The sequence below is a fragment of the Vicugna pacos genome, chromosome 7 (genome assembly GCF_048564905.1).
Source record: "Vicugna pacos chromosome 7, VicPac4, whole genome shotgun sequence".
Lineage (NCBI taxonomy): Eukaryota > Metazoa > Chordata > Mammalia > Artiodactyla > Camelidae > Vicugna > Vicugna pacos.
The window spans coordinates 66,189,241-66,215,380 of record NC_132993.1 but is presented as its reverse complement, the minus strand read 5'-3'; the positions used below and the strand labels follow the sequence as shown (position 1 = coordinate 66,215,380).

Genomic DNA, 26,140 nt, shown 5'->3' with positions numbered 1-26,140 from the left:
GCTGGGCGCGCGGCGCGAGGGGGAGGGAACGTAGGGGCGACGCGAGGCGGGGCGCAGCGCGCGGCGTGAGGGGGGGCGGAGCGCGCGTATCGGCGCCGCGGCCGCGTGACGCGTTTTCAAATCTTCAACCGCCGCAGCCCACTCGTTTGTGCTTCGGCTCTTCCTTCTCCGGCCCTGCGGCCCCGGAAACCCGGCAGGCCGACGCGGCATCTCTACTGCGTGGGTGTGGTAGCCCGCGGAAGAGGAGCGGCGACCTGCGGATCAGCGGGCCCGGAGGAGCCGTGTTTCCGCGGCCGCCCGGCGCGACACCCTCTCCGGATCCAGCATGTAGGTGCCGGGCGGCTGCCATGAACTCCGGAGCCATGAGGATCCACAGCAAAGGACACTTCCAGGGTATGAAGCCCCTCCTCCGCCTACAGTCCCTTTAATCCTTTCCTCCCGTCATGGTTCCATCATTGATTCTTCTGAGTTCTCGCGTCGAGTCTCTGCTTCTCTTCTGTTCTGACACGTGCGTCCTGCTCTGTGGCCTGAAGGAAGGCTCCGTTCTGGGTTTTGCCTCAGAAAGGGAACGGATCCCGGTCGGCTCCTCGCGCTCTCCACGCTCCACCTCGGCCCCAAATTCCCTGCCGTGCCGTCGGTTATAAAACTAGCAGACAATGTGCGGACCCGGGAACTCGCCGGGGTTCCCCGAGATGCGGCGACCCTTTGGGGCTGCAGCTGGAGTCTCAGTTTAAAAGCAGCTGTGCTCGGGGCTTTTCGCTTCCTGATTAAGTTGGTTAATTGTGGGTGTATTTTTGGTCTCATGAAGTTGAGACCATTGCTTTTTCAGCATTATAGAAACAAAAGCAAACTTCCATTTTCAGTCACTTTATTCGGTGAAACATTTCAGCCTCTTTCTTTTTAATAATGTACATATAATGTGATCTATTCTTTATGAACCGGTTGTGTTCTTGAACTTGATGTTTAAGCAGCTGTTTGGATCTCAGATTTGTTTTCAGAGAAAAGAAGGAAATGAATGGCGATTTGGTTCTTCTGATGGATCTTTAATTCTTCTTAATATATACAGTGACTTTATATGAAACTATACCTTGAGCAGTCAGGAGTCAGGAACCTTTTGAGGACTGAGTCATTCTGGGTAACAGGTTTCTTGCATTATTAAATGTTTAACATTCTAAGTACCAGTTTTGAGTGTTCAGCAGAATGGCAGAAGCTCCATAAATATTTGTTGAGTTAATATTCCATGGCGTTTACATCCTAAGAAAACTCCTTCTAATTGGTCTTGTATGGTTATTTCCCTGCCTTGATACATAGAACATGAATAAACGCATGAATATTTTCTGCAGATTCAACTCTTGACTGTGAACAGTAATCATTTTGCACCATATAGTATCTGTTAAAATGTGTAGAGTATTTGGCCTTTATCTTAAGTCTGTACTAGAAAGACATATATTAAAATGTTAATTAATGGCTGCTAAAGTAGTGAGATTGTGAAGTTTTTCCTCTCTGATATGATTATTTTATAAACAAATATTGTTTAAACAGTAAACATTTTTTTGTCTGCATAAAACATGATCTAATTCCAGATTTTTTTCAACAACAGGTGGAATCCAAGTCAAAAATGAAAAAAACCGACCGTCTTTGAAATCTCTGAAAACTGACAACAAACCAGAAAAACCCAAATATAAGCCACTCTGGGGAAAAGTATTTTACATTGATTTACCTTCTGTCACCATCTCTGAAAAACTACAAAAGGACATTAAGGATCTGGGAGGGGTAAGTCAAAACCATACACTTCGACAAAAAAGTGTAACTAGTACTTTTTGATATGTAACCATTTAAAATTTTCCTTTTTGAATACATATAACCATATAAGCACCAAGCTTAAAATTTTTATCAGCTGTTAATCATTAATGAAAAGTCATTTGTTTTAACCTTTTATAGCCTGACAAAAGTTTCAGGTTTCTGTGATCATTGTCTGGTATAAAGTTCACAAAGTGTGAGAAATGAGACTCCCTTATCCTGGAGGAACCTCTGATTGCAGTGTTGGGATGTCCTTCTGATGGCAGGAACTCCTTGATTCTGATGATTAGGAAGCTACAAAAAAGTAAGAATTTTATTTATAGAACAGGAAAAACCTATTCAAACCACAGAGAATTAAAATCTCTCTTGACTAATATAGTTTCAACAGACTGAGTATTATTAGGTAACAGAATTTTGAATTATAAACATGGAAAACCTGCTTCCTTCCTACCTTATATACACTGAGTAAATGATTAGGAAATTAGAAAATTTGGGTAAAAGTCTAAGATTTTCTTAGGCTTGAGGTTAATATTGAGTAAATTTTAGCAAGTCAGGTTAAGATTTTTATTAATCTGTTTCCTAACTCCTGTTTAAACATTTCACTGCACTTCGAGTTGGTCATAGCTAACATCTTTGAATAGTCTGAACACATCCTACCATTACTAGAATAGAAATTTTCAGAACATATAACAAGTTTCTTAGAATTGTTTATTGGTCTGATTATTTTACTTACTTTTCTTTGAAAAGCTGTTCTACTTTTTTGCTCTTCATTTTCTTAAACTGAAACATTGCCACACATTTGTAATAGTTATAGCATGTATCATGATAGCCGTATGACTGCGTTCCTAAAGGTCATGTTTTATAGCCTGCCACCGTTTAGTAAAGACCCCTTCATTTTAGAAGTTAAGCACTTAATGTCCAGAGAAGTTAAGTGACTGGCCCAGGGTAGGATTAGCCTAGTTCACAGACTAACATGTTACTGCACCATTCTGTTCCTCTAGCAAAAGTGGCTACAAAGTAGCTACCTGATACAGTTTGACAGCTTTCTTAATTATGATGGGAAAACTCATTAACCATTTTGATCTAAATTAGTAATTTTAGATTTGTGTTTTTAGCAGTGGAACCCTTCAAACAAAATCATGTTCAGAAGTCCACCATGTAAAGCCAGTAAAAGGGAACTACTCTAGCTAAAACTGCAGGGACTGCTTGCCATTTCCCCTTTTTCCCTCTTTCATCCTATAGCAGTTCCTGAGGGACTTGCAAGAAACAAATTTTGAATTAATTTATACGTTAGATAGTAATTGGGAGAGAGTTGAAAGTTAGTTTTACACACTTCAGATTTTATCCTAAAAGGTTTGAAGTAGACCACTTAAGTGAGGAGCGTATTAATGGCATAAGTTTCCAAATTTTCCCCCAAAGCTATGGATTTTCTGTTGAACTTGATTTATTACAAATTCTGATCTTCCCTGACACCTTTCCAATAATTCAGTGATGTCCTGATTTCTGTCCCTAGCGTAGTACCATTTCTGTCACTGAAAAAGTCTTACAAAGATCTTGCATGTGAACTGTAAAGGAACTTTGACTTCCTGTAGTACACTAATTTTAGTTTTCAGATTCAACTTTAAGAAATGTTTAGTTAAATAGATATTCCTTGAAAGGATTATGCTTGTTATTTAGTTTTTAGGATTACTTAGGTCCTTTATCCATTTGTAATTTATCTTGCTTCAGGTTATAAAGAGTATTGTCCTTTTTTTCTTTTAAACTGTCCATATTTATATTTGTTTTCTCTAGTCTTAATAAAAACATCTAAACACACCATTGGATTCTTAAAATCCAATCATTGAGAGCACACCAGTCAAATCAGACATAATGGGGAAATATCTTTGATGGTGGCAAGGAAAGTTGCTATTGCAAAACAACCGACCATATTTAGGTCCATGTCTAAGCAGTCTGAACTAAAATAAGACATTTGGAGAACAACAGAGATGTAGGGTCAGATACCTTACCATATCATGAAGTGAAGACAGAATTCCTTGTTTTTGGTCTTCATTGTGACCTTGAGTTATCAGAAAATAAGTTTCAAGTTTACTTTTTAAAAGACCTAGATCAGCAAAAGCTAATAAAGACCATGATAAAACTAAGTCACCAGTACAGAACGCAGTATTAAGTGCTCTGGCAGATTAAAAAAATGAATCTGATGTCCATCCCACCCTCAATTGCTAATCTTAAGTGGATATGGCATTGGTACAATTACGTGTAATACAACATAAAATGTTAAGAAGAGGGAAAGATTACCTTCAACTCAGGAATTTTGGTAGTCATTTTATAGACACAATTTGAACTCAGCTTTAAAGAATGATTATGATTTGGGCATGTGGAAGTTCATTTAAAAATTCTTCCACTGGTGTCTCCATACGCTAGCACTATTTTAGATTGCGGGGATGCGAAAATAAAATATAGTCTAATCCCGTAGAAATTCTCAGCCCATGGGAACATCAGACACCTAAATAAATTACGGTGTAGCATTGTCACTGTTTGAGTAGAAGTTATGTAGAAATTGTCATTAGAATATGGAAATGATTAACTCTGCCTGTAGGAGTTATAGTAAAGAGAAAGTTTGAGCTGAGTCTTGAAAGCCAGGTGGAATGGACAAACTAAATAGAGGGAAGAGCATATTTAAATTACATGTCTCTGTGATTTGTATGAGCAACTCCTAGTATTACAGTATGACTTGAGCTTGGGATTTAGATGGGGGAAGTGGCAAGAAAGAATGTTACATTGGGGCCAGCGTATGGAAGATATTTTATTTACTACTAAAAAGTTATAGCTCAATCTATAGAAAATGGAAAACCAAAGGAAATGTGTGGTAATAGCATAAGGACAGACAGTATAGACCAATGCAATAGAAGAGAGAACCCAGAAATCCTCACACATATGGTCAGTTGATCTTCAACAAGGGTGCCAAGACCATTTAATGGGTAAAAGGATAATCTTTTCAACAACTGATGCTAGGAAAACTGAATAGCAACATTCAGAAGAATGAAGTTGTACTCTTGCTGTACATCATATGCTCCAGTTAATTAAAAATGGATCAAGATCTAAGCGTAAGAGCTAAAACCATAGAGAAAAGTATTAGGGAAAAATCTTCATGACATTAGATTTGGCATTATTCTTTGGATATGACATCAAAAGCACAGAAGGAAATGAAAAAAAACCAGATAAACTGGATTTAATAAAAACATGAAAGTTTTGTTCATCAAAGGGCACTATCAAGAGGGTGAAAAGACAACACACATAATGAGAGAAAAAAATTTGAAATTATATATCTGATAAGGGATTAATATCTAAAATATAAAGAACTCCTACAATGCAGCAAAAAAAACAACCTGATTGAAAAATGAGTGAAGGACTTGAATAAGCATTTCTGCAAAGAAGATACATACAAATGGCCAGTAAGCACATAAAGTACGCAGTGTCACTAATCCTTAGGGAAATACAAATCAAAACCACAGTGAGATACCACTTCATATCCATTAGGGTAGCCATTATCAAAATAAGTGTTGGTGAGGATATAGAGAAACTGGAACCCTTGTGCACTGTTGGTGAGATTGTAAAATGGTGCAGCTGCCATGGAAAACACTATGTTATTTCCTCAGAAAATTAAAAATAGAATTATCAAGCAATTCCACTTCTGGGCATATACCCCCCAAAAATTGAAAGCAGGGTCTTGAGATATTAGTATACTCATGTTCATAGCAGCATTATTCACAATAACCAAAACATGGAAACAACCCAGATGTTAATCAGCAGATGAATGGATAAAAGAAATGTGGTTTACATATACACTGGAATATTAATTCAACCTTGAAAAGGAATAAAATTCTGATCTTTGCTTATAACACTGATGAACCTTAAAAACATTGTGCTAAATGAAATAAGCTAGACACAAAAGAACACATATAAAATTCCACTTATATGAAGTACCTAGAATTATCAAATTCATACCGAAAGTAGAGATTTCAAGGGGCTGAGAAGAGATAATGGGGAGTTATTGTATAATGGGTACAGTTTTAGTTTAGGATGAGGAATACATTCTGGAAATCGGTAGTGGGGCTGGCTACACAACATTGTGAATGTACTTAATGCTGCTGAATTGTACACTCAAAAATGATTAAAATGGTAAATTTTATGTTATGTATTTTATCACAATTTTTTAAAAGCATGTAGGAGATTGAGCTTCTCTTGAAAAATTAGAACCTCTGGCGGTTCTAGGGCTACATATTAATGAAAATAAAGTATTTAGCATGTAATTGTTCACCTGTATTCTTGCTGGCCCTTGTAGACATTTAAGTTTTTAATTTATGGAATATATAAATGTGGATACTTTATTTAATGGTGGAAGAAAATATTGCTCAGAAAAAAAGGAAGTAGTGATTTGCATTTAACCAAGGCAGCCACTGGCCTTAGCAGCAAATTCTGCTTAATGCTTAGATGAAACTAACTCATCTGTTACATACTTTGCTTTGTTTTTATTACCCTCATTTATATTATGAGGTCCTATGAAAATTAAATATAGCTATTTAAAATAGTTTAGAAGTCTTTCATTTATGCAGATAGTTAATGATTAATAATATTTTTCTACTTAGTTTAACTTTCCTGCCGTTGGATGGGAGTGATCTTCAATAGCATTGACTATGATACATGTGTTTATAAATTCAGGCATTTAAGCAGTGGTTTTCAAACTAGGGAAATTCTCTTCAAACAGTAATAAACTCTTAAGGGTAAAGGTTCCTACCTTTCCGTTAGTTTAAGGCTTATTTATGGAAAGATGTTAATAACTTTGAGAGTTTGAGTTGTGCTGTCGAATACTGAATACTGTAGTCATTAGCTACATGTGGCAATTGAGATTTAAGTTAATTAAAATAAAATATATTTTAAAATTCAGTTGCTCGGTCACATTAGTTACATTTCAAATACTCAGTAGCCACATGTGGCAGTTCCTACCATGTTGGACAATGCTGATAAAGAACCTTTCAATGACTACAGTGAGTTCTACTGGGAAGTGCTACTTTAGAGCATGGGCTTGCATCATAATACCTGTGTCCAAATTCTGTTACTACTGATGTAATCTCAGGCAGGTCACTTCTCTTCAATTTTCTTCTCCATAAAATATGGATAATGTTAATGCCATGGGTGGTTATGTGAATTAAACTATTTAATGTATATAAAGTACATGCTCTTGTTGTGTTATTGGAACTCCCATTCTGAACTCTAGGTTCAGAATAATACAGTATAAAACCACCAATTTAGAAAATATTAAAATGCATCAAATTGACATTTTTTTTTACCGTGCCTAGTGTGTGAAACAGTTCATGATTTACATGACTTACTTAAAAATACTTTGTTTTCCTTTAGCGAGTTGAAGAGTTTCTCAGCAAAGATATCAGTTATCTTATTTCAAATAAAAAAGAAGCTAAATTTGCACAGACCTTGGGACGAATTTCTCCTGTACCAAGTCCAGAATCTGCATATACTGCAGAAACCACATCACCTCATCCCAGCCATGATGGAAGTTCATTTAAGTCTCCAGATTCAGTAAGTCTCATATGTTTTGAGACTCTCAGAAAGGCTATGAGATCTCATAATTTTCAGGAGCAGGCTGACAGCAGAGTTCACTTAGGTAGAACACTATATTAAGCGTAGCTTTCAAGTTGTTAATAAGGTTGCTATCATATATAGAAAGGTGATTTTTCTCCTAATAGTACTTGTGTAGTCAGTCATACTCTCATTCCTAAAATATGCCCTTCCATTTAGTGATGGCTTTTATTTTTAGAGTAATTTACAACTAAAAAGTAATAGCAGGTCATTATTTTAAAGAAGAAATAGAAATCTTTTGTTTGTTTCAGAGCAGGGGTAAGCAAACTATGGCCCATGGGCCAAATCCAGCCTGCCACTTGTGTTTTACAGCGTGTGAGCTAAGCGTGGTTTTTATATAAAGTTTTATTGGAACACAGACATACCATTTATTTATGTATTGACTGTTGCTTTCCTGCTGTAAAGGCAGAATGGGGTAATTACAACAGACTATATGGCCTGTAGAACCTAAAGCACGTCCTGTTTGGCCCTTTAAAGAAAAAATTTGCCAACCCCTGTTCTAGAATTACTGATAGCACATTCCTACCACTCAGTTGCCAATAAGTTGTAACATACAGTGAAGGGTAAATTGAATTGATGTAATTGGGTATAGAAAGGGGAAGAGATTGCAAAATAAAGTGTTTTATCTCATTTTTTGTGGGAGAGGGTGACTTACGAGCGTCCTTCTACTCCGCCATCTTCTCCGTCTCCCCCTTTATCTCATTTTTTGATTGAAGTTAATTAAATGATTTTTAAATATCCTCCCAAACTTATCTACTATAGCCATTTGAGAACCAGGGAAAAATGGGGGCAGGGGAGAACAGGGAAAAGAAAGGAGTTACATAAGCAGTATCATTTGAAAAAGAGACAAATATATAGAAGAAAAAAAGTTAAAGAAGAAACAACCAAGCAAGCGTCATACATTCTTTCTGTTAATGCTTTTATGGAGGGACAAGGTGATACACACCAGTGACTAGTTCCAAATTAATTCCTGCTGATAGCACTTAAACTGCTTTTCCTAGTGTCTTGTTTAAAAAGTGAAACACCATGTGAAAACAGTATATACGGTTTATCCATATTAGATTTTTGGTTAAATAGGAAATTAAAATGTAAACTTACTGTTTAATTTTAGACAGAATTTCAGATCAGCCTATTTTTATTTTTCATGTTGAACAGAATTTACTACAGAGCTGACCTTGGGTCTCATTCAGCTGAGTTTAGTTGCTCCACCAAAAAAAGAAGAAACAACTTTTTAAATAGGAGATCTTATTACAAAGACCCTAAGGAAATCACATTTTATAAAATCACTTTTTACCATACATTTGTTATGTGTTTTACATTTCATATTTGTATTAAGATTTATCTATAAATTTTAACTATATACTTTAGCTATTTTATCTTTAAAAAAAATTTTTCTGGTGAGGCACTATGTTATAACTATATGTTTGATTGTTCTCTGATCTTTTTATAGGTATGTTTGAGCAGAGGAAAATTATTAGTTGAAAAAGCTATCAAGGACCATGTAAGTACAAATTTAAAAAATTCAGTGTATATTCTTTTATTAAAAACTGAAGTGGAGATGTTGTTGAAATCTTCTTTGCCTTGTTTTTAATAGAAAAAGCCTAAATATCAGCATGTATCTCATTTTATATAGAGTAGAACCTGCTTTTCATGAAGAAACATCTCCATCTTGTGGCCTTTTAAAATATTAACTGGATATTTCTGAAGCTAGTGGCATTTTTGTGTTTTTAAAGGAAATAATTTCTTAAAACTCTTAAGTGAAATGCTACAGGGTATGTTAATTGTCAGGAATATGGGAATATTATTAAATAGGAATGATTTTAGACATTCCAGAAGAAAAATCTGATGTCCTTCTTACTATTGTATAGGGTCTGTTCTGAATAACCATCTCAGTGACATTAAGCTTCAAATAATATTTTTAAAAATAGCTCATTTAAAATAGTAATTTCCTAATTACTTTATTTTAGTAATACTTTATTTAGTAATTACTAAATTACTACTGGTAATTACCTAAAAATACTACCAAACTTTTTTTTTTTTATACAGGATTTTATTCCTTCAAATAGTATATTATCAAATGCCTTATCATGGGGAGTAAAAATTCTTCATATTGATGGTAAGGATTTTATTATTGTTTTTGACAGTATTTGTCAAAAGTATCTGTCTCTGTCCTTTGGATCCTAATTTTAGATAGTGAGAATTCTGATAGCAAGAGATACCTGTGATGGTAATAATTTCATCTAAATTTAGTACAATTAAAAGAAAATAGCAGTGTTTAACTCGAAAGGTAAACATGCTAATCTTAAACCCTTCTTTCTTTTAATAAAGACATTAGATACTACATTGAACAAAAGAAAAAAGAGTTGAATTTACTGAAGAAATCAAGCACTTCTGTAAGAGATGTGGTACGTTATTTTTTAATTTTTAAGCTAAATTAAAAATGATTAAGCTTGGTTTTTATAGATCTGTAAATTTTTTTGCCAAGTGGAAAATATTATTGCTGTAATATGTACCAAATGCATGCTTCTATTACTTGAATAAATTGTTGTGTATCATTTAACTTTAGGATTTACTTATAAGGTAAAAGTTCCCACTGCAACTCAAAGAATATACTTTTGTGAATAACATGGCAATTGACATACTGCATGAGGAGCTCTTCATGTGTATAATATACTCCTTTTGAGAACATAAATAGGAAGTATTCTTACTTTTCAACTGTTCCGTAAATATTGTCATGTATGGCTATCTGACCTCACCTCAGAATATTTGTTAAACAAGTTCATTGGGCATTGCCGTCTGTTAGACCTATTATTCCCATATCTTTAGCCTCTTACCTTTTTACCAGCTTCCTCCTTGAAGCCTCTGTATAGAATCAAGCTTGTTCTATCCTTTAGAACAAATAGAGTAAAACCTCCCTTGACCTCATGTCCCTGCCTACTATTCAATCTATGTCATCTAGCTATCTCTATCTCCACTTTTATACTTCCCACTCACTCTCCAGCCTATGAGGTACAAAACTATGGAACAATTTGGCAAATCAAGTGTACACTTTTTAAAACCAGTCATATTGGTTCTGTCAGCTCTCATTCTATTCCTCCTTGAACTTACTTATTTTCATCTGGAACTTCTCTCATCTCTGCTTTCTCATGGTTCTCTTATCTCTCAGAACTTTCTTTTGTGGTCTGCTTTTTCTTCAATCAGTCAATCCTTAAATGACTAGAATCTGAAAGGAAAATAAATTTTATGGAAGAGTGTATATAAAGATATGAAACCATAAGTAGGATGGCATGTTTTGGAAATTTTACGTCATATTTTACAACTTGATCTTTAAGTGGGAAAGTGACAGGAAATGAAGCTAGAAAAATTAGCAAGTTCAGATAAGACCTTGCATGCTATATAAAGTTAGATTTAATCTTGAAGGATTTGGAACATTTTTGAGAGATAATAGGAGAGCAAACCTGGTTGGATAGGTTATTCTCTTGAACACAATTTTTAATAAAGATTTTACATCGTAACTACCCTATTAGAAGTAAAAAAAAAAATTCCAAGGGACTATTTCCAGATTTTTGCAAAGTGAGGGGTGGATATTTCTTTACTGAAATGTGCTAGATAGCATATGAATTACCTTTGTAGCACTTTGTGGATTGTTTGGATTGTATATAGAAATAAATGTATAAAAATTTAAACTCATAAGCACATTTATGGACTCAAATACACACGCATTATCATATCTGTCTATAAACATAAATAAGTCAGTACATATCTGAAACAAGTTTTATGAAACAGTACTTACCCTTAATGTGCTAATACTTCTGTGGTATTCTTTCATTTTTAAAAAAAAATACTGGCCACAACTCTGTCTAAACTGATTTTACAGCCCTATAGGTCACAGTCCATGGTTTAAAAAGTATTCTGGGATGTTATGAAAGTAATAGGAAGAAATGCTGAAGACCTGCTTCAGATGGTAACAGAAGGGTAGGGGAAGAATTGAAAGATGCTTATTAACAGGTTATAGTGCCTAACCAGTGCCTCGACTCTAATATATACTGCATGAGGGCCCAGATCACGTTTTACCTCTTTCAACACTGGGTTTTGTTTACACATGGAACACATTATTCACTCAGTATTTAGCAAATACTCAGTGCCTGTTATGTGCCAGGCACTAGAAGTGTTTGCCCCCTTGAGAGAAAAAAAACAAAAAGCTGTGATAAATAGTTGCAAAACAGGTTTTACTTTCCTCCCAAAACAAAAAGGATAGGAATACCAGTATCTGTATAATTCAGGATGTGTAACTGGTCAGCTTGATTCCAAAACTTGAATTTTTTTCTGTATATAAGAAAACAAATGTTTCCAGGAAATTTTTTTGGTTTGCCAGCTACTAATGCATAAAACTTTTTAATGAAGATGCATTTATGGGTCTTGAATGATGGACATATATTAATCTTATGCATGCTAAATAATACATATGAATTTTAAGACATTTTTAGATTCTCATACTCTTGTTAGTATGTATCTTAAAAAAAAAAAGTATATTTTGCTCCAGTACTTTATTTAAAGTGCTTTGAGTTTTTTCCCTCAGTTTACCTAAAACGTATTTTGTTGAAGATTTTTTGTATATATGTGCATGAGGAATATTAGTCTTTTTCTTTTGATGTCTTTGGTTTTAATGTCAGGGTAATGCTGTCCTCATAAAATGTTGAGATGTATTTTCACTTCTATTTTCTAGACAGTTTTTTTTTTTTTTTTTTAAGAATCTGTTGTATTTCTTAAATGTTTGGCCAAATTTTCTAGTAAGGTTATCTGGGGCCTGAAATTTTCTATGTTGGAAAATTCTCAACTATGAATTAAGTTTCTTTATTAGATAGAGATAATTAAGGGTTTTTTTCCCCAAACGTACTTTGGTAGTTTGTATTTTTCAAGGAATTTGTACATTTTGTCAAAATTGTTTAATTGATGGAAAAGTGTGTGTAATTTCCCTTATTAAGCTTTTAATGTCTGTGAAGTCTAATGATGTCACTTTCATTGCTGATACCATTATTCTGTGTCTTCCCCACCTCCTTGGTTAGCTTGGCTAGAGTTTCATCAGTTATAACTATCTTTTTGAAGAACCGTAAACTTCCTTTAAGTTCTGCTTTAGCTGTGTCTCATACATTTTATATTGGATTTTTTTTTTTAGCATAGACTTTTTTTGTAAGAGTACCTTTAGGTTGACAGCAAAAGTGAATAGAAAGTCCAGATGTTTTCCATATGCATATGCCTTGTCTATATATACACACAGCCCCCTGATCAATATCCTACACCAGAGTGGTGCATTTGTTACTAATGATGAATCTATATTGATAAGTCATCTTCAAAGTCATAGTTTACATTAAGGTTCACTCTTTGTAGTATACATTGCATGGGTTTGGACTTGTATAGTGACATGTATCCATTATCATAGATAGTATCACACAGAATAGTTTCAGTGCCCTAAAAAGCCATCATGTTTTACCGATTCATCCCTCTCTCCCCTTCTTACCTCTAGCAACTACTGCTTATTTACTTATTGCCATAGTTCTGTCTCTTCCAGAATACCGTATAGTTGGAATCATACAGTATGTAGATTGGCTTCTTCACTTACTACTAGGCATTTAAATTTCCTCCATATCACTTGATAGCTCATTTCCTTTTATTGCTGAATATTCCATCGTTGAATATGCCACACTTTACGCATTTGCTTTCTGAAAGACATCTTCATTGTCTATTATAAAGCTCTGGGTAACACTCATTTTGTTGTTGCTGTCATTGTTTTAGGAGGGAGTTATCCAATTTTGTTCAAACTCTCAGTTCTCAGTCTCAGTTTCTGTAAGTGGTGGTTCTAATCTCCATTTCAGTTTTCAGAGGCTTAAATGCAGCTTTCTGCCTTTGCATGCATCACTTATAGCTTAGCCCAAGACTTGGGCAGTGGTTTAAATCTTAATTCCATTTCAAGACATAATCATTGTTTTGTTTCTTGTTTTGTTTTGTTTTCATTTCTTCGATTGAGTTGATTTTAAAACAGCTTTTTTCTTGTTTTTTTCTCCCCATGAAACTACAATAATCACCCTTCTTTTATATAGTTATTTTCCTTTATGGTTTTTTTCTTATCTTGATATTAATTGCAGTTGCTGTTTTCACTGTACTTTCAAGCTCAGTATTTTTGCTGTATCTTTTTTTCCTCCTTAGGGGAAAAGAGTAGGGATCAGCACTCAAAAAGCAAGAAGTAAGTATTTTGATACCCTTAAGTATTTGTTTTGCTTTAGAAAATAGAACAAATCATATAAAAAAAATCTTTAAAAATCATGGAACCAATCCCTGTAAATGACTTTTTCAGTAGGTTCTTAGCCCTTTTGTTTTAGAACATTGACCCCTGTGTCAGTTTGGTGAAGCCTATGAACTCTTTCTTAGAATAATGTATCTTAAAACATTTTTTGAAAAACCATTCGATTATTAAGGAAATCAATTATATTGAAATTCAGTTATCAGAATATTTTTCAGTATAAAATAATTATATACTTGTTTTATTACACATTAAAAAGTTCTAGCAGTGATTATGATTAATTGCTAATTTTGTTTTGAAGTGATGAATATAATGATGCTTTGGGATATTTGTGGTAACTAATACTATATAAAACTATGTTTCAATTGATATCAAAATTACAAGTGCTGCTAATTCTGATCCTGTGGCTTATATGCAAAATTGGAGAAAGTGTTAAATTTCAGTTAGAGATTAGTGAAAATAAAAGTTAGATAGTTTTTCCTGTTCTAGGTCAAAATCCTCCTGAATTCTATTCTTAGATCCTTTGGGGGATCCATTCAGTTTACTAATCTCAGAATAGGGACAGAGCATCTGTTATTTTGGAAATGTGTTGATAATTGTAAAATATCTTACCTGAGGCTTAAAACTTCAAATTGAAATTAAATGGATAATGGATGCATATTTATTTGGATTTGTTTAGCCAGAGTAGTTTTGTTAAAAAAAAATTCTTGATTTGTAAATTTCTAATGTCATGTTTTGTATATTATCAGCAGGTAGACTCAAAAAGCCTTTTGTAAAGGTGGAAGATATGAGCCAGTAAGTATCTAAATTCAACCTGTATAATTTAAGCATAATATTAAAGGAGAAAATCTAACTACTTAAGCTGTTTCCGCTAATACTGTTAGATCTCTTTATGTTAGATTTATATGATACTGATATGCATGTGGCACAGTTGCAGAAATTAGCAGTAATTAATTTGTGCTCAAGGACTGAATTTAGTTTCAGTAGGTTTTAGATAGTATTTCTTTGAAAATCTGGTTTAGAGCAATCATGAGAGCAACTTACTTTTCAGTATTTCAGATAACCATTTTCTGGCTAAATGCAGTACCATGTGATTTAGAACTACTACTTAAAGATTGCATCTGCATTTGTGAAAAAGAAATTACTAGTTACTGCTTGGAAATACAAAACCTGAGTATAACATCTAATTTGGTAGCTTACCTAAACTCATTCTGAAGCTTTATGGAATAATCTTACTGAAGACTACAGATATAAGTAAGTAATTTGACATGGGAGAATTAGATTTCTTCCTTTTGATAGTCCACTTAGTCATTTAGACATACATAATTAATTCTCCTGGGTACTCCTGAGGTGACGTAGATGTATTGAACGCTTCTTTTTATGAAATATGTTCCTGTGAGAAAAAAAATACAATTTTACAAATTTACAAATACAAAATTAGGCCTAAAGAAGGCACCAGTAAGTGAAAAGACATCCCATGTTCATGGATTGGAAGACTTCATATTTTTAAGATGTCACTACTGCTCAAAATGATCTACAGATTCAGTGCAATCCCAATGACTTTTTTTGCATAAAGAGAAAAATCCATCCTAAAATTCACATGAATCTCAAGGGACCCTGAACACCCAAAATAATTTTGAAAATGAAGAACAAGATTGGAGTTCGACACTTCTAATTTCAAAACTTACTACAAAGGTGTAGTCAAAAAACAGTTTAGTACTGACATAAAGACAGATGTATGTCTATGTATGTCTACCAGTGAAATAGAATAGAGAGCTCAGGAGTAAATCTTTATATGTGTGATCAAATAATTGTTGACAGGGATGCCAAGGGCATTCATTGGGGAAAGGACAGTCTTTTTAATAAATGGTATTGGAAAAACTAGATATTCACATACAGAGGAATGAAGTTGGACCCTTACTTTATACAATGTATAAAATTAACTCAAAATGGATCAAAGACCTCAAACTATCAAACTCTTAGGAAAAAAACATAGGGGAAAGCTTTATGACATTGGGATTTGTCAATGATTTCTTAAATATGACACTAAAAGAAGAAATAAAAAGATAGAAGAACTAAGCTGGTCTACATCAAAATGATGAAATTCTGTGCCCAAAGGACATAGCACATTGAGAAGGCAACCCACGGAATGGGAAAGCAAACTTGCAAATCATTTATCTAATAAGATTATTAATAGAAAGAACTCAACAATGGAAAATCAAATGACCCAATCAAAAAGTGGGCAAAGGACTTGACATTTCTCCAAAAATACAGATTGCCAACAAGCATATGAAAAGATACTCAACATCTCTAATCATCAGGAAATTGCAAATCAAAACCACAAAAAAATCTATCACCTTATAACCATTAGGATGGTTACTATTTTAAAAAGAAAAACAGAAAATAAGTATTGGTGAAAATACGGGGATATTGGATCTCAAGTACACTGTTGGTAGGATTGTAAAATGGTGTAGCCACTATGGAAGACTATGGAGATTCCTCAAAAACTTCAAACTGCCATATGATCCAGCAATTCCATTTCTATGTATATAGCCAATAGAATTGAAAGCAGGGTTTCAAAGAAATACTTGCACATTCATGTTCATAGCCAAGAGGCAGAAGCAACCCAAATGTTTATCAACAGATGAATGGATAATATGGTATATACATACAATGGAATATTATTCAGCTTTTAAAAAGGAAAGAAATTTTGACACAGGCCACAACATGGATGAACCTTGAGGACATTATGCTAAATGAAATAAGAGTTACCTAGAATAGTTAAGTTCATAGAGACAAAGTAGAATGGTGGTTATCAGAGGCTGGAGGAGAAAGGAGAATGAGGAGTTACTGTCTAATGGGTACAGAGTTTCACTTTTGAAAGATGAAAAGAAATCTGGAGATGGACGGTGTTAACAGTTGCAAAACATTGTGAATATAGTTAATACAACTAAATGTGCACTTAAGAATGATGAAGATAGTAAATTTTGTTATATGTATTTTACCACAGTATAAAAAGAAATTATATGCTTAAAAACTAATGGATCTAGAAATTGGGAAGGGAAATCTAACTGTTTTTGTTACTTATTTCAGATTCCAGATGAATTACATGATTTTGAAATATAAGACTTCTAACATGTTTTCTTTCATCATAAAGATTCTCATGTGTTTATCTTTTTATTCTTTTAGACTTTATAGGCCATTTTATCTTCAGCTGACCAATATGCCTTTTATAAATTATTCTATTCAGAAGCCCTCCAGTCCATTTGATATGGATAAGCCGTCTAGCACCCAAAAGCAAACTCAGGTTAAACTAAGGTTGGTTTAACCTTCAAGTGATTTTTTTATCTTTTTAAACAAGTATTTTAAATAATTTATTTAATGCCATGGAGTGTGTGTGTTTCTAGTCACTATGATTATTTCCCCCAGTATATCTTTAATGCCTCTTTGCTAGATTTAAAGTCTGAATCTCTTCTAAGCATGTCACATTTAGACCTTCAGGCGGGGAGGGGCTTAAAAATATTTGCAAATAATCAAAATATGTTGTTTCTCTTAAGTGATGCACGATTAAATGTTCTCCAGAATAATCTTTACATTCTCAGTTTACTTCTCAATTTCTTAAAAAGAAAAATGGTTTAAAGTAATTGTTTTTATCTCTGAAAATTATGGCAGATTCTCTTTGATAGTTGAGGACTGTAAATTTTTGAGAATTATTCCTTATGTTCAGTGGTTAATCTTTTACCATATATTCCTGTCAGAATCCAAACGGACGGTGATATATGTGGTGGAATTCCAGTTCAAGTCCATTTGAAAGAGAAGAAGAAAAAAGGATATTGTGAATGTTGCTTGCAGAAATATGAAGATCTCAACGCTGTAAATGGGATTTTTGTATTTAGGGGGTTGATATTTCTAAAACGACAAATAATTGTTGTTGTTTAAATTTTAGCTTATTCTTTTGATTGTGGTTTACAACTTGGTAATTATTAAGTAGTAGATATTTCTTTTTGATAGAATTGTCTTAAATTTTAAGAGCCCAAAGTGGGGAAATGTATATTGAAAAATCATTTTTATCCATTCAGCAAATATTTATTGAGCACTTCCTTTATGCCAGTCATTGCTCTGGGCACACAGCATTGAACAGGAGAGGCCAATTCCCAACCCTAGTGAAGACTACATTCAGTGGAAGGGGAGGAGGCATAGGTGACCGCAGGATAAAAGAATAATGAACTATACATAGAGAGAACATTAGATCAGTGCTATGAGAAAACATAAAGCAGGAATGTTGCTGTTTATTTAGACCAGACAAGGAATACCTAATTGATAAGACGATATTTGAGTAGACCTGAGAGAAGTGAGGGAACAAGACTTGTGAGTATTGAAATAAGCAATGCAAAAGTGCTAAATTAATGGGATCAAAGAACAGATGTTGGTGGCCTGGACTAAGCATTGGTAGTAGAAGTGATGAGACATGGTCAGATTGTGGGTATAATTTAGAAGTGGAGCCAATTGGGTTTTGTTGGGAGGGAGATAAGATGATGGGTCATGAGTGGCCACAATTTTTCAGGCCTTCACAATTAAATAATGGGCAAGTGATTTACTAATAAAAGATGAGAAGAAAGTGGAGAAGATTCTTTGAAATATCAGAGAAATAGAATAGTTGAACGTATATATGGGATGAAGAGAAAGTTTTAATGATGAGAACTATTACAATTTGCAATATGATAAAAAAGAGCAAGAGCTTTGGATCCAGGCTGCCTGGATTTGAATCGTGGCTTCCTGTCTGTAACCTTGGACAATGCCTGGCACTGTGCTTATTAAATGTTAGCTGTTATTGTTTGAATTGATAATTTTTAAAATAGGTTGGTTTTGGTAGAAAGATGGTAGAAACGTTGAAAAACTAATACTTGAAAACATCAGATTCATAAACTACCCTGTCTTCAGAGTCTAAATTGAAGTTTGTTTTATAACCCAAAACAAATTAGTAGTTTGTCAGAAAAAAAAATGCCCTTTTCAAAAATCTTTTTGAAAATTTAAATTATAGATGGGTCCTGAAATTTTACTTTGCTGTTGTAGTAGAATAATCTATAAATGGATGTTTTCCTTAATATCAGCTTGTGGATCTTAATTTGATGCTCAGAGAATGTTGGGGCTGAAAATCACTGGTTACCACAAGGAAGGAAGATTAATGAGAGTAGAGGTTAAGATCGATACTTTAACAGTTTTTTATGTATGTTTCCTAGTCACTAAGGATAAGAAATTATTTTGTTTTTGGAATCTTTGATTTCACAGTGATTCATTTCCACCTGTATGAAGGCATTCATTTAACAAATTTAATTATGGAAGATTAAGCAACAAACAAAGCAGACGTATTCTCTACCCCTATACCATCTTATGGTCTGACAAAAAATAAATATAAAACATGTATTTGCAAGTAGGATGAAAAATGAGTATCAAGTGCAGTAGTAATAAATAATGAGGGTACCTAACATAGAATGAAGGGCAAGGAAGGCTGAACTAAGAAAGTGACATTTAAATAGAGACTTAAAGAATGAGTAAGAAGGGGTAGGTGGAGGTGGAGAGGAACTATACAAAAGCTGAAAGTTGTTCTTAGTTCTTTGTAGTTACTATTTTTCCTTACAAGAACATAAATAAACTGAATCTGAACTTACAGAGTTAATGTTTCATTTCTCATTAGTTCTAACATTAGTGTGCATACATAATTTGTATATGGTAAATTTTGCAAGCTAGGAAAGAATACCTATGTATTCCAGAATACTGTATATTTGTAACCACTGAAGAATTTAGTTTTTGGAATTACAGTCAAATCATCAAAAGTTAAAATTATATGAAACTAGGGAAGCAAAAATGAGGTTCTTCCACGATTGTCTTGATACAGGCTTCTAGTTATAATTCCCTGATCAACTGATAGACTAATGATAGAATTAGCCTGGAGATTTCACCTATTCAGAAGGAACTTTTCTTCCTATGAGTTTTATCCCAATGCACTAAGCTTGTTTACTTTTATTCTTGACCACTCTTAAGACTAAGAAAAGCTTTTTGGTACTCTCTGTTATGAGCACTGGGTAATTGAGATCAGGTATTTGCTCATTCTCAAATGTGTTCCTCGATGATGAATCTTTCTTTTTTTTTTTAATACTTCACAGCATTAGTTGTACTTCATTTGTTTGTTCATTGTACCTTCTAGAGTCTTGTTTTGGATTCTTGTATGCTGAATTACGTTTCATTTACTTAATATTTTATAAGCTCTACCTTCCTTATTTAGTGGTAATTATATAACGATTAAATAAAGTAGCAAAGGGAAAAAAGTGTTTCAAAAATATTAGCACATTCTAAATGTTTAAATGTTACTGTTATTTTTCTCCATCTTTTCTCTTCACTTTCCAATGTAGCTCACTCCCTTTCAGTTCCATTGAAACTACAGATTAGTTAATGTTTGACTTTTCTCGTTGAAGAATGGAAGACTGAAAACCAAAGTAGTTTTAATGGTTTTTCAAAAGTTACTTTTATTCTGCTTCTTTTAAATTCTGGTAAAGGATAGTTCTTTGCAATAGTTAGTAGAAACTTAATTTTAGGGGCATGAAAATATTAGAAAACCTGAACAAAAAGATATCTGTTGCTTTTAAAATATAATTTTGTGATTTATATACTTTTTTGTTTTATTTTAGCATCTTCTAAGTGAGCAACACAGAAACTTTGCACAGAGTAATCAATATCAAGTCGTTGATGATATTGTATCTAAGTTAGTTTTTGACTTTGTGGAATATGAAAGGGACATGCCTAAAAAGAAAAGGTAATTTACCAACTCAAGTTTTAAATTTTAATAGAATATTAAACTGTTTTATTAAACTAAAATCCAAAGTTTTCTTTTCTTAGAAGGATTATGTTTTAAGGATATAAGTATGGTTAAGAACTGATTAATTCTTTCCTATTCCCCTCCTCCTCCACTACCAAAAATGCTTACCTTAAATTACTTTTAAGGTCCTCTTCTTAACAGTATAGTCTAAAAGAGAAGTTGACACTTTTTCTATAAAGAACCAAGTAGTAAATATTTTAGACTTTGTGAACCATAAGATCTCTTATAACTACTCAGCTTTGCCATTGTACAATGAAAGCAGCCACAGACTGTATGTTAATGAATGAGTGTGGCTATGTTCCAATACAAGTTTGTTTTATAAATAGACAGCAGAGTAAATTTGGCCCATGTGCTATACAGTTTGTCAGCCCTAGTCTAGACCATTTCCTTGGAATAATGAAGGTAGAATTTTAGTTAATCTTAAGGAGTTTTAAGAAACCTTCCCCCTTTTCATCTATTAAGTCATCTTTATACTTTGACTAGATACTTCACTTAAGCTCTGCTTGCTGATAATATTTATTAAAGGTATTGACAAGACTTTTAAGTGTGAGTACAATGCTGTTCAACATACTATAACTGCACATTAACAAAATGAACCTCATTAAGTTTATTCCCATAAATCTAAAATAAAAAGAAATGCTTTTATATAGATATATCCTAGAATTGATAATATCTCAATAGGTTGTTTAGTGCTTATAACTGTTTTTAGACCAATCTTAAGGCATAAAGAAGACTGTAAGATGTGATACCAAGCTACAACTTCTGAAAATTAGCTAGAAAAAATTTTGGCTTTAGGTAGTTCCTAAACATCATATGTCTGTAACTTTCTGAATGATTGTTCATGACTGATTTTATATGATATTTGGAGAGGATGCATATTTCCAACTATTAAATGGACTTTATATGGGCTACTGTAAGAATTTAAAATTCCCTAAAAATTCACTGTGCAGCAGAGTTCTGAACTAGTACTTACATATAAATTGGTTATTCCTTAATCAATTATCTTGTCTGCACAATTTTTCTCTCTATAGGCAAGTCACCTAAACATCTCTAGATTTTAAAGGAGAGCATGTTGTTTTTACATTTTTTTAATCTTCCATTTGTTCAAGAGGAGTCTTAAGTAAAAGTATCAACAAAAGAAACAGAAAAAGAGCCATTCTGGTTTTGAAGGGGCAGGTGGAATTCTGTGTTTCTCTTTGTTATCTGTGACTTGTGTAACATAAAGCATACTTAGTGAGCTGTTAAGTTTCTTTCTGTTTGTAAGTAATTTAGGAGTGTCTAATACAAACTAGCATCTCAAGGATATTAAGACGTTCCATGAAGAAGAGGGTTTCAGGTCGACTGTGTGAAACGTAAGGATTATTAACTTGTCATCTTTAGAAGTATAAAGATAAGAGGTTTCTGGCTCACTATGATATTAGATAGTTTATATTTAAATATAAGTAAATATCCAATTTGCCTTAGATTTCCCAGTAAATACTCATTTTCCACATGCTAAGTCAAATGAGGAGACAACATTAATGTAAATCACAGCTTAGAAGTTATGAAATGTTTCAGGAGAATGGAAACATTAGGAGCAGACCCAAATCCCTTTTCTGTCATCTTTCTTTGATTTATATGGTCAAAGTAGTTTTAAATACCAAATTGAAAATACTGCTTACCTTTGGGAGGAAGGGGAAAGAATAGATGAGAAGTGGTATATTAGAGTTTTCAGCTGTATCTATAAAGTTTTATTATTTTAGTAACATCTAAAGTAAATTTGGCTAAATGTTAAGAGTTCTATATTTTTCTAATGTAGTCTAAGTTAAATAAGTTTCATAAGTAGTTTTAAATGATTTTTACTAATTTAGTTTTAAAATACTTAGGAATTTTTGATAGCAGTTATTTCAGTTTTTTTCTTTTGCTTTTTTCTCTCAAGAATAAAATACAATGTTGGATCCCTTTCTCCTCTTACTACAAATGTCCTGAAAAAGTCTGAACCTAAAGAAAATCTGGAATTGCAACATACTTCTCAGAAAGACTTCAGGGAAAATAATGTACAGGTGATTGAGCAGAGTTTCCTATATAAAGAAACCCAGGAACCTGAACAAAAGTTAGTCTCTACTTCAGAACACATCTCCCACCCTTCAAGTGAATTAAGAGGACTTGATGAGAAAACATCTAGTAAATGTTCCATGTTAAATCCAGCTGAAAATGACATACAGCAGAATTTTACACCTCTACCTCCACATAAACAGGAACGCATTCTTGACGTTTCTGAACATAAATTAACTATAAATGAAAATGACTTAGAAGAACTCAGGGTAGATCACTGTCCTTGTAGGCCACAAATATCTATACAAGTTTCTAATTGCAATACAGATAATAGTGCATCTCAACCACAACAGAAGTCAGATACTGTGCTTTTTCCAGCAAAGGATCTAAAGGAAAAGGACCTTCATTCAGTGTTTTGTCATGATTCTGATCTGTTAGCAATGAACAGTTCACAGGAGCACCTTACAATTCAAGCAAAGACTCCATCCCAGAGCCCTCCTGAGGAACCCAACACATGTGACCTCAAGAATATGGATAGTTTACCTTCTGGTAAAATCCATCGGAAAGTGAACATTTTATTAGGAAGAAATAAAAAAGAAAATCTGGAACCAAGTGTGGAGTTAGATAAGAAAGAAACTGAATTTCTTACTACACAAGAAGAAAACAGAATTTGTAGCTCACCAGAACAATCTCTACTGGACTTATTTCAGACAAGTGAAGAGAAGTCAGAATTCTTGGGTTTCAAAAGCTACACCGAAAACAGTGGTATGTGTGATACTTTAGATATTTGGGAAGAGGAAGATTCAAATAATCTGTTATCAATGTTTTTCTCTTCCCCTTCAACTTCTACATTTACTGGCTTTTAGACTTCAAAAATAAATAACCTTTCAAAAGCAATGAAAATAATATTCTTGGAATTTTTATAAATATAAAAATTCTTAGGTTTGAGGGTTTTTTTTTGCCAATTTTCTTTACAGAACCAAATGTAAATATTAATAAAGGTGACATTTTTCATTTTTCTACAGAATTGAATGCCTGTTAGAGAAAAATTGTAGAATAAACTTGTGACCCATCTTGTTTTACATACTGTGTTCATAATTGTTTCCTAAGAACTACTATGAATAATTGGTTTATGTCCATGAAAACTAATTTCAAGTGAAAATTTGAGAATATCAAAATTCAGCTTTATAAATTTAGATCTTCTAGTTATATCTATTGTCTGTTAAAATAGATTTCCATGATAACATGACAGTATTGCTTTTAAAAACCTAATTTTCACACAGGAAGGAAAAAAATATATTTCAGTGTTTGAATTCTGGAAATCATTATTACCAGAAACATTGACACTGAAAGGTGAACTAGTTGGACCATGCTAGGGTGTTGGCATTGAGGAGTTAGGTTATTTGTAGGGATTAATAGAAGCCATGAAGGAAAAACTTAACCAGGCTAGCATATGGAATATAATAGTTTTTCCATTCTTCTTAATTATTTACTTTGGAAATAATTTCTTATAAAAATAATTCTTTACCCTCTAATTTGGTATCAGGAAATGAAAGCATAAGGATGGCACTGAACTAAAGATATGTTTTGAAACTTGCAGATTGCTTTTGATTAGGCAGTTGGCAATTCAATAGTTTAGAAAAAAGAAAATTCAAATGTAAGAAAAATTTCAACTCTTATCAGTAAGTGGCTTACAATAGTGCCATTGAATATTGTGTGAATACTTTGTCACTAAAATTAACTTTGATTGCCAGTCTTAATTTTTTGAAACCCTGTATGGCTTGGAAGTATATGTTATTTTGACCATCTGGTCAATGAGAAATACTAACTTTTCAATAACTTTATTGTTCATACCAGTACCTAAAGCAGGATCACTGAACTATCTTTACAGTGCATACATGCAAACTTTATTTCCACTGTAAATTACTACTGTAGCATTTTGTCAGATGTATGTGTATATATGTAACTCTAGATAGCCTTCTAAAAAACCTAGAGAAACTTGGAAAATAATTTGTTTTTTCCCTTTGTTATTACCTGTGTTTCCCTCAAATTTCCAATTAAAAGGTATTTAAACTTGCTCTGCAATCGTTGGACTTTAGACCGACAGTCTCTTCTATTTGTAGTGACACTGTTGGCCCTAAAATGGTTTGGAGTGATTTTGTGTTAGTTGTATTTAATAAGGAGGAAGAGGCTCAACTGAACCTCTGCAGTAGTTAAATGTTGTTAAATTTTATTTTGACACTATTTTTGAACTATTATTTTGAATGCTGGACTTTTATTAAAACACCTTCCTCCAAGATCCTCATAATGAGTATTCTACTTTTTAAAAAATTCCCAAGTTTCAGTTTATCTGGAACAGTGCTATAAACTAGCAGGACCAGCACATGGTGTTTGTGTGGGTTGTGCTTATGCAGGTGAGCACTGAGCCAAGGGGGAGAGCAGGTAAGAAATCCAATCCGCAGTCTGCAGCTAGTATTCTGCCCTGGGATTGCAGCCCTGTTAGAGGAAGGAGTACTTTTTCCTAGTTTTTTCCCCTGGGCAAGGTGCTTTGGGGTTGTGTCTACCCAGAAAGGGTGTTTTACTGTTTTTTGACTCTCTAACAGCACTTAATTGATTCCCAGATTCGTTCACAGAAAAATAATCTTTAATGTAGTAAGGGTCTTCATAGGTCCTCAGCAGGGTAGATAGAAAACTCTTGGTTTGCTTGATAGAAAGTGCTTCCCTAAAAGTGTCTAGACAAATCACAGTAAGCACGTGATATCAAAGAATTCGACTTATCAAGAGCAGTGAAGTTGAAAAGTGTTAGGAAAGAAAAGGCACCCTAATTAAGCCAAGGACAACAGACATCGTAGCATTCAAAGTTGATGGCTCCATTTTTCTAGGAGTAGCTAGAAACAGCAGTAATGAAGACAGTGTGGTTTTATTGCACAAAATGTCTATTTTTCTAAGCTCACAAGCAATTGTAGCAAGAGGTATTTTACGCACGATAATAGAATCTGTTTTTGAAGCCAATGATGACTTCATATGCATATATTAGTATTATATGTATTAAAATAATTAGTGGAACTACATAAGGTGTTACTCTAATGTGTGTAATTTGTAGGGGACCTTTATGAATGTCAAGACAAAAATATACCTAACTTTGAAAGAGGAATAGAAAACAAAGGGATTATGTGCATGAATGACATTGTACTTGAGTCCTTATTTCCAGAAATGTGGGATTACTTTGTTATCCAACAAGAATTTAGGTGGGGTTTGTTTGTTTTTAGCACTTTGGGGCTAGGATGGATGTGTAGTTAATATTCTGCTATCGAAATAATATGTTAAAATACTAAATGTTACATGTATTTAAATATTACGAATTTCTATAAATGTAGTTTTGGTGTGAGACCAAAGAAAGTTTTAGTTTTATGTTACACTTCTAAGTATCATTCGAGTCCTATGTTTCACTGATACTGTGAAATGTAAGGATAGTAGAT

General features: G+C 33.5%; 1 protein-coding gene and 1 long non-coding RNA gene across 6 annotated transcripts; one reads left to right on the top strand and one right to left on the bottom strand.

Annotated features, from left to right (window-relative positions):
- Positions 1–77: 77 nt before the first annotated feature.
- DBF4 (DBF4-CDC7 kinase regulatory subunit) lies at positions 78–24,739 on the top strand. Of its 5 annotated transcripts, none has more exons than XM_006211864.4 (12): positions 78–393; positions 1,601–1,773; positions 7,216–7,395; positions 8,906–8,956; positions 9,502–9,571; positions 9,784–9,860; positions 13,660–13,696; positions 14,503–14,548; positions 16,943–17,071; positions 17,512–17,626; positions 20,440–20,564; positions 22,546–24,739. In XM_006211864.4, the coding sequence occupies exons 1-12, from the start codon at positions 348–350 to the stop codon at positions 23,525–23,527; spliced, it is 2,031 nt and encodes a 676-aa protein (XP_006211926.1). In that variant the 5' UTR covers positions 78–347; the 3' UTR covers positions 23,528–24,739. The 5 variants fall into 5 exon arrangements, with proteins under 5 accessions (XP_006211926.1, XP_072821172.1, XP_072821171.1 ...); XM_072965071.1 differs by lacking the exon at positions 78–393 and adding an exon at positions 541–578; XM_072965070.1 differs by lacking the exon at positions 78–393 and adding an exon at positions 578–658.
- On the bottom strand, positions 2,011–6,789 carry LOC140697576 (uncharacterized). The gene is made up of 3 exons (XR_012074728.1): positions 6,596–6,789; positions 3,807–3,856; positions 2,011–2,094 (listed from the first exon to the last, which is right to left on the bottom strand). It is a non-coding gene; the product is annotated as an uncharacterized lncRNA (long non-coding RNA).
- Positions 24,740–26,140: the final 1,401 nt, after the last annotated feature.